Genomic DNA, 13,398 nt, shown 5'->3' on the forward strand with positions numbered 1-13,398 from the left:
TTTTTCATCCTTCTTTCTTATGATTTCGCATAATCCTTAGTAGATGTAAATAGATATTTGACATACAAACAGTCAATTTTATAGGGTTTATATTATTTTTTTATTTTAAACCACACTAATAATTTACCTTTTCTACTATTTTTTTTCGAAGTTTGCACATGTAATTAATTTTAATAATTCGCATGAGACCATACTTTATCTATAAGTAAAATCACGCGAATCAATAAATAAGATGATCTCAGTATTTTTATTAGAATACTGAAAAATAATATATAAAATATAGATAAGGGTAATCTTAGAATCATAAACCTTTTTAATTTACAGTTCTTAAAAAAGTCAAAATCTTAATATTATTAATATCAATTATATGCCTGCATAATTACACACCATAAACATAAAATGATCATCAAAAATATTTTTTTAAAGAAATACGCTAAATATATCACAAGAAAAAAAAATTAATTTATATAATATAAAGATAATATAATAGTAAAAGCAATAAACGACACAATTTAAAATTTTTATTTTTTTGATTGTACATATAATTGATCAAAATAAAAAAGGTTTGTACATAAACAACGGTTTTAAATTGTCAAAAGCCCACAAATTTAAAATACCTATTTTTTCTTTCTATTTGTCATTAATTTATACATTCAATCATTAAAATCACAAGATATTCAACAATTTTACAACCTTAAAAAAGAATATTTTCTGGACATAATGTAAGAGATAGAAAATACAAGCGTGCTGAACTTATTATTGAAAATGTACTCATGACATGCAATTATATATTTTAAAAGTCAAGCAATTTATAAAACATGTTTATGTTATTGAATGACTATGCTGTGTGGTGTAAAAAATAGACCGATAATTTAAATTTGAAAGATATAGATTCTAATTTATTTGCAGCAAAGGAATAGAATATCCTCCAAAAGTTTATAAAAGATGCCTAGATGCAAAAAAAGAATGGCAAACTCATCAAACTTCAAACTACTGCTATAAAAGGTTTAATTTTTAAAAGTATATGAATATATTTGTGGCACTAAAACAACTTGACTCGATTTAGTAACTAAATAGCAAGAAATCATAGCTCTTATATAAATGATTTGATGTTCCAGACCGGTTACCTAATAAAGGTATTTCAATTAAAACCACTGTGCCTTGAACCTATAGACACTATCATAAACGTTAAGTATGCAAATATAACAATGTACTTTGTAAAATATATTCTTTTGTTTTTTTTAAAATATATAGATGTAAATTACTCGTGTTTAATTGTCTACCATGATAAAATATTAGCTTTCTATTAATATAAAAGATTAACCAATTATTAAGCTCGAAGATAACTGAAATTTTATCCTCCAATAACAAATTTTAATTCTATTTTACAAACTTTATTTACACATTTTTGAAATGAAGAAAAACACTATTTATACTTTGCTTTCATTGAAAAATACATTTACTTATTATTAAGAAATATTGTAAAGACATTTTATTATTATTTTATTTGTTCTTCTATACACTAATTACAAATTTATAACAGAATATAAGGGTCTTTAGCATTCCAAGATCATGATAAAAGCTAGTTGTTCAATAAATTTTTATTCTATTTAAATTTGTAAAACATTTTATTCTTATTCTTGAAATTTAAGAAATTTATGTACAAACAAAATTCAAATCTAATCTTATGTGACAATATATAGTAAAACCATCTAATATATATATGATATCTTCTTTTGATCAAGACCAATAAATCTAGGAATTATAATCTGAAGAATAGAAAATGCCTGAAAGTTGTTTATACAAAGATTAATATGTGATAAATACAAAATCATATTGTTTTTGTATTTTTTGCAACATAAAAACAATTTAATTCAATTACATATTTTGTGTGAGCAGTTTGTAGTTTATCTAAGTTAATGCAAATAATATGCTGCTTATTTAATATAAAATATACCAGAAAAGGCATAAGAAATTGTAAATATAAAAAAACTGTGTTATATTCACTCGTAAAATGATTTATTTGGACGAAATGTCTCGGTGAGGTGGATAAAATAGCATACAATTATGCATTGATCATTTTTCGGTAATTATTGTCATATATATAGATAAATTCTCGCATAAAAATTCAAATTTAATATTAAAAAATTCATTATTAAGATTTTAAGTTTTATCATATAGAATTTGACACAAAATTTATATATTAGTGAAGCATTAGCAGAATATGTAAAAATTCAGGCCTTTTTATATGAAAATAACAATAAAAAAACCTCCAAAAAGAAATTTTAAATTTGAAACACATTTAATATGCATTCATCGATTCCTTCTCTATTTTTTTACCGAATAATCGAAACCTACCAGCAAGTTTGTATGCAGCGTTTATTTTCATCTGATTTTATTTATATTTGTAAACCTTTATAGAAAATATATAAATAAATGATTTTTATAAAAATATTATGTTTTTATTTGGTTTTTCTTGATCAGATTTACAGAATTTCATATATATTCATCAGGAATGTAAATGGTAAATAGTGCAACAACATTTATAATCTCATATTGTCGATTAAAAAGGGTTAAAAATAAACTTCCCTGTTATATATGTACATTCATTTGTAAAATTGGTTATTATATAAAAAAAATACAACTTTTACATATGATTTATGCTAGAAATAATAAGATTCATACCTTAAATGTAATCCAAACTATTTATATCGCATGGGTATTTTATAATTATGATATATTTTTACCATCTTATATTATCTTGTGCATATGTATTTTTATTATACATTCTCTAAAAAAGATTGATTTTTACATATGATTTATGCTACAAATAATAAAATTCATGTCTTAAATAAAATCCAAACTATTTTAATCGCATGGGTATTTTATAATTATGATATATTTTTACCATCTTTAATTATCTTGTGCATATGTATTTCCATTGAATATTCTCTAAAAATGATTGATTTTTACCATATTTATGGGTAAATTTATTTTTTAGCTTTTTATATTTGTTCAAGAAAAACTTTAGGTGGCTATATAAAACAGAGTTAGTGCTACTTCTTTCCAACTCATCCTTTTTTATCTTTCTCGTGGCACCTTCTTCTCTCTAACCTATTATTCAACTGTCTTCTTTAATACTATTGTTTGCGTGCATGCTTCCGCTTTAGTTGAAATTCCTAACTCCTTATTATACGAATTTTCGGATTTTGTAACTATCCATCCTAAGTTATGACTTATGGCGAATTTCAAGTTATATATTTGTAAACTAGATAGGGTATATTTTCTTATCTTCACATTTTAAACATATTTCAGTATATCAATACTCGTTAATACAATTTCTATTAACGTGATCATGCTTTTTTTATCGTTCATGAAGTTGCTCGTTCGATCGTGTTATAATCTTTAGATCGTTTTGATTCTTTAGCTAACTTTATCTGTCAAGGTTTAGCTTGTATAGTCTTGTGCGCATAAAGTATATCTTTATTACAATTTAGTCATGTCTTTGTGGTAGATCATGGCAGGCATTCCTTTAAATCGGCTTGCTAGGCTGTCTACTGTTTTGTGGGCCATGTCAAATGGTGGATTTTTGACTTTTTCTGTGCGAACATATTTCTATCAGCAAGAAAAAATATTTTGTTTTTTTTATAGCCTTAAACTACCGGTTGTTAGTCACTTTGAAGATCCTGTTAAGTCAATCATTGATTTGATGTTTATATTGAAAGGTTTTTGATGTGGTTGATTATCTTTTATTATACATATCATAAAAACTTTCGTTTTAAGTAAAAGCATTATATTGATATATCGTCAATGTTAAGTTTTATCATTTGTATTCGTTTATGAATTACAATATAGTAATTATCCTCTTCCATTTTGTGTCTAGCTGCTCTTCTTAGTGATATTTCTTTAAAGTGATAAGTATTTTATTAGCTATAAAAAGCATTTTTGCCAATAAAAAATTAACACTAGATAGTCCCAAATCAAGTTATTCTGCTTTAAAATATAAAATATCTGTATTTGCTGGCTGCAAGTGAATACTTTCTTATACTAGAACCTTCCTTATCTGAGTATTAAAATCTGCAAATTCTTAAGGTTATAATTTAAGAACACTAGCATAGTTTTTGATTGGCCAAATTGCGTGCTCATTTAATTATTGTATTTTTTTTTGTGATTAGTTTTGATTGAATTCGACATACGCAATCTAATTTTACCACAAATTTTGGAAAATATGATCTATCATACTAAATTAGTATATTCTCTTTTGCGTGTATTTATATACATACTTACTTTCTATTAGGTCCGCTCATTCATCACACCTAAAATCATTTGCCGCTAACTTTTATTTACTCATTTCTAGTCATATGCAAATGAATAAATTCACTGATTCTTCAGTTCTTTTTTTTTGTTTTCTGTGTCTTTAGTCTCAAGCATTTAGATCATCAATAAATACGAAATGATTTGTTCTATAAGGAGATTTATTCAATAGTATATTTACCAATGAAAATTGTTAGTTAAGTACTCATCTTATTGGATATATGCATAGGACTATAGAAGTGTTGATAGACTGTAACCATGCAGTGTCTCTCTTATCATACTTTTGTTGATATTTTCTTTGTTCCTATACTTTCTTAAATTTTTACATTTACTCGTTATGCCTCCTTTAAACTTATATACCTAATCTAGAACTTTAAGTTTTGCCAATATCACTATATAATAGCTATGATCATTTGAGTCATTTGCTTTCTTACATAAATTCATGTGATGCTTAGTATGTTGCTATATTTCTTCTATATAGCCTTGTTTAATAGCGCTTGCTTTTAGCACCTTGTACCTGTCTTAAGGTACCTATTTGATTTTTTGATAATTGGTTTCGCTATTAGTTTCAGCTGTAGAATATCGTTATCATTTTAGAATTTCATAGCAACAGGTTATTCATATGGTTTATAAGCCTGAATTTATTACGATTTATAACATTATTTTTTTGTAATGCGATATGTTGTTTCAATATAAAACCATTCATTTTCTATTTTTTTTCTTTTAAACATATCTCTGTGTATTATCGTAAATATTTTGATGCAAAGAGTTCTATATTTTTTTTTGCAAAAAGTAATAGATTCCACCAGACCCTGCAGCTTTCCAATTAGGCAGTAGTATAGAATTTTGACGATTCTTAAAATGGCAAAAATAGACTGACACATTTTTTCCTCATAGACTCATACATATTATATTCAACAGCCTGCTTTCATTTTTATTATGACACATTTCCCGAAAAATCCTGCAATTTGTTCCTTAATAACTTTACTTGTGAATGTATTTTTAATTTTGATGTCCCATAAGAGATCTTTTATTTAATTCTAATATTTTTTCTGCCAGCTGATACTCTCATCTTTTTAATTATATATCGATATGTTTTCTTTCTATTCTTATTTTGTCTTCATTTCTATTTATATCTGAAAGTACACATGCTTTTCTTCTAAGATTTTGTTATGCTATCGCATAGTATCATGCAGATTTTTCTATTTCATTTTCTGTCACTTGCTCCAAATTAGTTTTTGGCATTTTTATCTTTTATATTAATTTAATTATTTTTTTATGCTGTTTCTCTTTTTGCAGATCTCTCCGTAAGTCAACAGGATGCTCTATAAGATATTGGCAATTCAGTCATATTTTAAAGGTGTTTGGCACTGGTATCTGTATTTATAATATTATTAGGATCTTCTCTGACTTTCTGATTCACTTGTGAAATGGTACTTTTTGTTTCTATTAAACTTCCTTATCTCCAAATTACCATATTTAGCCTACACTTTTTGATCAATTGATTTTCTATTTTTAAAAAATACATCCTCTAAATTTTTGTAGTGATTCAAAATATAATCGCTATAGACTTTCTTTTTTTGAAGTTTAGTAATTAAATTTTAGAACAGATCTTCACCCACTATTTTTGTGCAATAGAATTTCATTTCCTAACTTCTTACTTTTTGTAAAGACAAGTGCGTTGCAAACTTTTTGTATTAGTAAGCCATATTATCAGCCAACAAAAACATTTCATACGCTTAATCTGTAGGATGATCAATTTGAAACAATCACAAATAATAATTCTTTTGAGGAAGATCAATTTTAATGATTTTTACATAATGTGCATGTTCGAAGTATTTGATTCCTTTTCTAAAGGGGAATTTATTTCGTTTTACTTCTCTATTGTTTTTTACACGATTAATTTAGATGTTTTTGCTACTGTAGTTCCTTTGTGATTTTTTTCCTGTTATCTCTAAAAATATTATTGCCTTTTGTGATAAATTGATCAGATGCTAAAAAATGATTTTTATGATCAATCAAATGCATGTTTACTTTCCATATCCATTAAAAAAATCAAAAGGACAACATGAAGTTATATCTATACTTTAGAGCATTATTTTTTTCTGGTGTCCACATAGCAGAAAATTTCAGAATGGATTCTATTAAAGTTCAATTGATAGCCATGCATCATTTAAGATACAAACTTTTGACTGACCTCAAAAAAATAGATTCAGAGTTTCCGGAAATACTTGTAAGTTTCATTTCTGAAGATAATGGTAAGATAGAATACAAAAAAATTTTTGAACTTTTTATAGAACTATTTTCTCGAATAGAAAGTTTTAAGGAATCTTTTTTTATCGGTTTTAAATTACTCGAAATCCAAGCACATGTAATGAATTTCCATATAAATCAAGAGACAGAACCATTTGAGTATGAAGACGTGCTATTAGAATTTTATTTTGATCAATATAAGAATTTTTTTTGGAAAAGTTCTTATAACTTTAAATTATATTCACTGTCTACAATTTTAGTTCAAGTTCTTACCTACGATTCAAATTTACTCAGTGAGCTACTTTATCCTATTTATAGTTATAATTATTTAGTTCCCCCAAACATGTTCAGTATGCATAAAAATAATATAAGGTTCGAAACTTTACACGAATTCTGCTTTATATTTTTTTCTCAAAAAAAAATCACGAAAAAACGTATCATATATAAATTGAATAAAGCCAAGTATTCAGATGGTTTTTTTCCAATTCAATATGTTTATATTATTTTTGATAATACTAAAAAACTCTATAAAAGTTGCGAAAAAATAGATGCGAAAATCAACGAATCTACAGATAAAATCAACATACAAAAATTAAATTGCTTAAGAGCGAAGAAAACTATTGCAATAATACAAAGAATAAAAAAATTGAATAAATTACTAAGAAATAAATCCTTACTTACATTTCTGCGAAATTATAGCGTCAAAAACTCTATCCTATTACGTTTTTTCTTGCCAGGACCTACATCCAATTTTAAGAATTGGGATGAGACTAAGCAACACTATATAAAATATAAATTGCGAAGTTGGCGCCTATATTGGCCTTTACAACTTAGCATTAGATTTGAAAGATGGGAAGGGGGTGATCCATGGGCTAAAAACCCAAATAAACCAGACGAACCTATAAAAAGAAATACAGAAACGGATTTTCTTGAAGATGATATGTGTGAATACTTTTACGATTTACATTTATGAGGTTATTATACAATTAAATAAAAAATAAGAGTGAAAGTTATATTCAATTATATTAAATTAAACAACACGTCTCTGGATTATATAAGTTATAAAATATTAGTAACTTTAGAACTACTTAAATTTTTTTAAATCGAAATTTAGACGGGTGCAGACCTAGCGCTTGCGAAAAATTCGATATATAATACAAACTAACACTTAAAGAAAAATTGAACAATATTATTCAGAATTAAATCATAAATAAAATTTTGATTCTACATATAAAGAAATGCAAAATATACACAAAATTTAAATTATTATAACTTTCTGAACATACTAAACATAAACGCACACTATTCATGTAAATTTTAATACGTTTATGTTGTTCTTTTAAACATGTTTAAAACCAAATTATACCTTGACGATATATCAAAATGCCACTCTTTAATGAAAAATAACAAATTTTGTGTGTATATTTATGGCAGCTTTTTTTCGTGTACGAATATTTTCCTTTAAAAAATATAATTATATCAAAGGGAAAATCGATTTTTTAATTTATAAAAATTTTAGTAAAAATTTTTTTGATGAGCATAAGTATTAAACTTTGAAACTCCGGATAAAAAAAATATATGTCTACTGACTTTTAATAGAAAAAAATTGGTTTTAAAGCAACAAAAATATATAAGAGATCATTTGAAATTTTTAAACTACACATAAAAATAGTAAAGAAAAATTAAATATAAGATTACCCGTAAAAATTTAATATTATAAAAAATTGTAATAAACTATTTTTTCTATATTTTAAAATATTATATGGGAAAATTATGAAAGATTAATTTAAAAATTTTTTGGCAGAAAAATCGGTGATAGGCTTCGTCGAAAACCCACTTTAAATATAAAAATATGATTTTTCATGATAAAGTAAATTTTGTATATATAAATTCCATGTTTATAATTTTTATTTGGAAGCTATAAAATATACATTACATATCTTAAAATATTATCTATTATATTTCTTAAATCTTGCAACATCGGCTTTTTATTTATTTTGATATTTTCATTCATCAAATAAAAATAAAACCATAATTTATTTATACTTAAATATTCACATACCAAATATATATTAAAGCTAGAAACAAACTTATTAGTATTTATATTATCTAAAAACCATCTGGAATATTTTCATATACATCTTATTGTGCTTCAAATAAAAAAAATCCTTCAAGTAAATAGCTGATATTATTTTGCTGAAGAGAACAGATATTCTCTACCTGATAATCCGTCATTCAATCGCGTATTAATCAGTATTTTTGTATGTGTTTGTTGCTCCTTGTTGGAAATTGACGTGTATAATTCGTTAATATAATATATTCAAATGTGTTTTAAACCAATTTTTTTTATAAGCCAATATCATCATTATCTAGAATCTAAATATATTTTTACAATTTATAGATAATTTATTTCACTATTAATAGAAATAATTAAAAAAAAACCTTTACATTACATTTTTACTGCAAAGAATGATGAATTTATTCAATCATTTGCAAACGAGTAGGGGATTTAACATCATCACAAGTTATAGTTATCATTTAATATTCTCTTAAAAATGCATTTTAAAAATATAAAAATGACATATTTAGAGTTTCTAGAATGTTTTTTTCTTTTAATTTTCAGTAATATTTTTTGAGAATCTCAAAAAAACGGCAAGACATGAATTGAAATTAACTCATATGTATGAGTATAAATTCTTAAATGAGTATTTTCATTTTTAATCATCGCGATTAGATTATAAAAGTGCTCAAAGTCATACATAAAAACAAAAAAAATACCAGAGGGTTGTGGAATAAACTAGAACTAAAAGCCTTGAAAGGTGATTATATATAGTGTATCGTTACAAACCCGATACAACCAAAGTAAAATAGGGGCATGGAACAAAAATTTATAAGCAGAAACTGTATAAATGATGTTATTTGAGTGGATGAAACTGGAAGAATAAAATAGGGTTGAGGAAGGCTTTCGCATTCTTAATTCTTGAAATTAAATGATGTTTAGTGGTTTATTTTTAAAGGTCCGAGATAAAGAAGTATATTAGGGTATATAAAGGTAGTTACATTTATAAGAATTATAATAAAATGATGTTTAGACAATAATTTTATAGTATCGAGATAAAAAAGTCTATTAGGTTATATAAAGGCAGTTAAATTCATAAGAATTATAATAAAATGATGTTTAGACAATAATTTTAAAGTATCGAGATAAAAAAAGTCTATTAGGTTATATAAAGGCAGTTACATTCATAAGAATTCAAATAAAATGATGTTTAGACAATAATTATGTAGAATAAAGATAAAAATAAGTATAGTGGGGAGTTTAGAAAGGCTGGTAAATTAATGAGTCACGAAATAAATTGACATAAGCAGGGTGAATTGTATTATAATAAGTAGAAATGTGATGTATTATATTGAAATCTTCTTTTACACACGGATAAAAAGATTAAAAGCCATTAATATGATACTACTCAAGTCAAATTTATTTATTCAAGAGTTAATTTATATGTTGTATTTAGATCGTGTCTCAAGGATAACTTGATTGGTGCAAGTAGGCACATCGTATCACTACTTGGCATAATATTTTCTTGATAACTATTGATTTGATAGTTATAAAGGCGTCCATTTTCTTCTTAGTATATTTAAGGTCTAATTCTTCTTTTGACTTTTTATATTCCTCAAAAATTTAGATTGCTCTATATTACTGATTTGCCGTATACCATTTATAAGCGCATCATCATTACAGTCTTTTTCAATATATATTTAACCACAGGCTTTTATGAATATAAGTGTTTTCTCACAGCTATTTTTTGGCCATATCCTTCCGTTGATATACCATATTCCTTATATACGACTTATGGTATTTTAAAGACCCATTCAAATTATTTTTTTTCTAATAAATTCAAATATTTGAAAATTCATAAGACACTTGTACCCATATCAAAAGAATGTAAAGGGGAGTTGATGTGATTATTTAAAAGGGAAATATTAGAATATGCATCAAGACATTTGCCATATTTAAAATCCCGCATCCATTCTTAATCAAAAGAAAATAATTGAATTTGAGAAAATTAATCTATAATACTATATGCATTTTGAGTTGTGCAATGTTCCCAATAGGCTGAATACGTCACAATAGATGAAATTGACAAAAAAACTTAAACTGTAAATAAAAAAAATAGTGAAACTTTATGTATTTATTTTATAAATTGAAATGGTTATGAATAGAAATAATATTACTTAGATGATATTGAAATTTGGTTTATTTAATTTTGCAATTTTTTATTGTGACCATTCGATGCTTTTTAAATCAACGCCATCTTTGACCATTTCATAAAGTGGGCTCATTTCTCTTAGTTTATTTACAGCCTCCACAACCTTTTTCCCAACAATCTCAATATCTTTTTTAGTCGTGAATCTTCCCATTCCGAATCTAATAGAGCTATGGGCTAAATCCTCTTCAGTTCCTAATGCTCTTAAAGTGTAAGAAGGTTCCAGACTTGCTGATGTGCATGCACTTCCTGAACTCAAAGCAATATTTTTTAGAGCCATCATTAGGCCTTCTCCCTCAACGTACGAAAATGAAAGATTAAGACATCCAGGGTACCATTTAAGATTTTTCAAATCTGTTTCATCTGATTTTATTTTTACTTTTCCATCTGACTGGATTCTATGATTATCAAATCCATTTTTTATCACTTCACTTAAATTTTTACGAAGATAATTAGTTAGTTTTTCACTTAAATTTTTCACGTGATTATAGTCTCTAACCATTTCATTATTACAAATTTCGGCTGCTTTTCCAAGACCAACGACGAGATGGACTGGGACTGTTCCGCTCCTTAAACCCCTTTCTTGCCCACCTCCGTTAAATAATGGCTTAATCCTAGGCCTAGGAATATTTAACCATTGACTTACCTTTTCTTTTATTGTTTGAATAGCCCCTGTTTTCTGTTTACCATCCATTTCTTCACTCATGGCATTTTTCGACTCTCCAATTGTTCCTTTACTATTATCTGCTCTTTGCTCACTATTTCTCTCTTTTCCCATATTAGTTTCTTCACTCCCCTCCTTCAAAAGATTATTGTGCCATTGTTCTAGCCCAGGCCTCCTCTTCTTATTAATAAACAAAAATCCCACTCCCTTAGGTCCATAAATTTTATGCCCACTCACACTCATCATTCCTATTCCCATTTTCCTCACATCAATCGGAACCTTCCCATATGATTGTGCTGCATCACAGTGAAGAATAACCTTTCGGTCACTACAAATCTTTCCGACTGATTCCAGATCTTGAACCACACCAATCTCATTATTTATTCCCATAACAGACACACAAACAGTATTTGCCTTAAAACTTTTACGTAAATCATCAAGATTCAATCTACCTTCTTTGTCTACTGATAAATATGTGACTTCCGCCAGTCCTTCACTTTCCAAAGTTCGTAAAGAATCCAAAACACATTTGTGCTCCGTTTGGAGCGTTATAAAATGTGGCACCATATTTTCTTGCTTCTTCCAATAAGCCAGTCCTTTTAAAGCCATATTCGTGGCTTCGGTTGCGCCACTAGTAAATATTATCTCACTTGGATCGGCATTTATTACTTGTGCTACTTTGGAACGCGCTTGTTCAACGGCACTTTCTGTCGTCCATCCGAAAATATGTGTTCGACTGTGTGGATTACCAAAATGACTGGTTTGAAATGGTAGCATCGCGTCTAAAACTCGGGGATCAATCGGTGTAGTTGCTTGAAAATCCATATAAATTTTCTTTTCATCATCATCTCGTTTTGATTGTAAATGCTTATTGTTTTTATCCGTCAACACTTTGTACAAAGGCGATTTCAATACATCAGTCCGTTCAGTCGGTGTGCCATGAAAAAGCTTGCGGAAAGACTCGGCAAGAACTTTTGTTGATAGTGAATCTTCGGTTGATTTTTTTGTTAATTTCATAAACTGATTCTAATGGGTAAATTAATTAAAATTCGCCACATAATTTTACTAAATTCAATCTGATAAAATATCTCACAGAATTGTGTCTCATCGGTAACAAATCATAAGTTTTAGAGATACCGCCATCTTTATATCAGATAGGAAAAATAACTTTTAAAAATATTGGTTGGATTAGAGGATCTGATTTTAAAAAAAGAGGATAGAATATTGGATTAGCCTATCTAGATTTGCTATTATCTTTTGAGCGACATTAAAGAATATACTATGAATTTTATGATGTATATGTTTGCACCAGAAATAATTGGATTTTAGAGTATCTTATGTATGAAAATTTGAAAGTTTTTAATAATAATAAATTACTATCACAGTAATCGAAGCCCCAAGGTACAATAAATCTGTAAAACCTGAGTAATAGATGAATGAATATTTATGCTGGAATATTTTTTTGCTCTCCTCCAACATTTACCGAGCTTAGAGCCTGGAAGGTTAAGGGAATATTAATTAAAGTATATTTCTTTTTTTAAATTTTACTTTAAGTTTATTTTATAGATTTATTTAGGGTGCTATATATTTTAGCTAATTTCATAATTATTAGTATTACTTAACAATATTCATCAAATATTTTAAGTTTTATTTACATTCAGTAAAGTATCAGTAAACTAATTCTTCAATTTTATTTTGAATATAGGTTGATATTATACTTTGAATTTCATTAAAATATAAAATCTGAAAGTATATCATTTAGGGATGCATTCCGGTATTATAACTCTTTATTATTTTCCAAACATAACATACTTTATTTCCGATGTTCATATCTATACGCTTGATTTGATCCTCTTTTCTTGCATATTTTCGTTAATTCAGCTTTTTAAGGCCATTTAC

The 13,398-nt window shown here is 26.6% G+C and overlaps 1 protein-coding gene across 1 annotated transcript; it reads right to left on the reverse strand.

Moving 5' to 3' along the window:
- Window positions 1-10,845: 10,845 nt before the first annotated feature.
- On the reverse strand, window positions 10,846-12,516 carry LOC147078767 (uncharacterized). The gene is made up of 3 exons (XM_085956734.1): window positions 11,672-12,516; window positions 11,249-11,455; window positions 10,846-11,191 (listed from the first exon to the last, which is right to left on the reverse strand). Exons 1-3 carry the CDS (start codon window positions 12,514-12,516, stop codon window positions 10,846-10,848), a joined length of 1,398 nt encoding a protein of 465 aa, XP_085812860.1.
- Between the last annotated feature and the right edge of the window lie 882 nt (window positions 12,517-13,398).

Source organism: Rhyacophila brunnea, unplaced genomic scaffold (genome assembly GCF_057557595.1).
Source record: "Rhyacophila brunnea isolate RB1 unplaced genomic scaffold, BYU_Rbru_1.0 scaffold_106, whole genome shotgun sequence".
In the NCBI taxonomy this organism is placed as follows: Eukaryota; Metazoa; Arthropoda; class Insecta; order Trichoptera; family Rhyacophilidae; genus Rhyacophila; species Rhyacophila brunnea.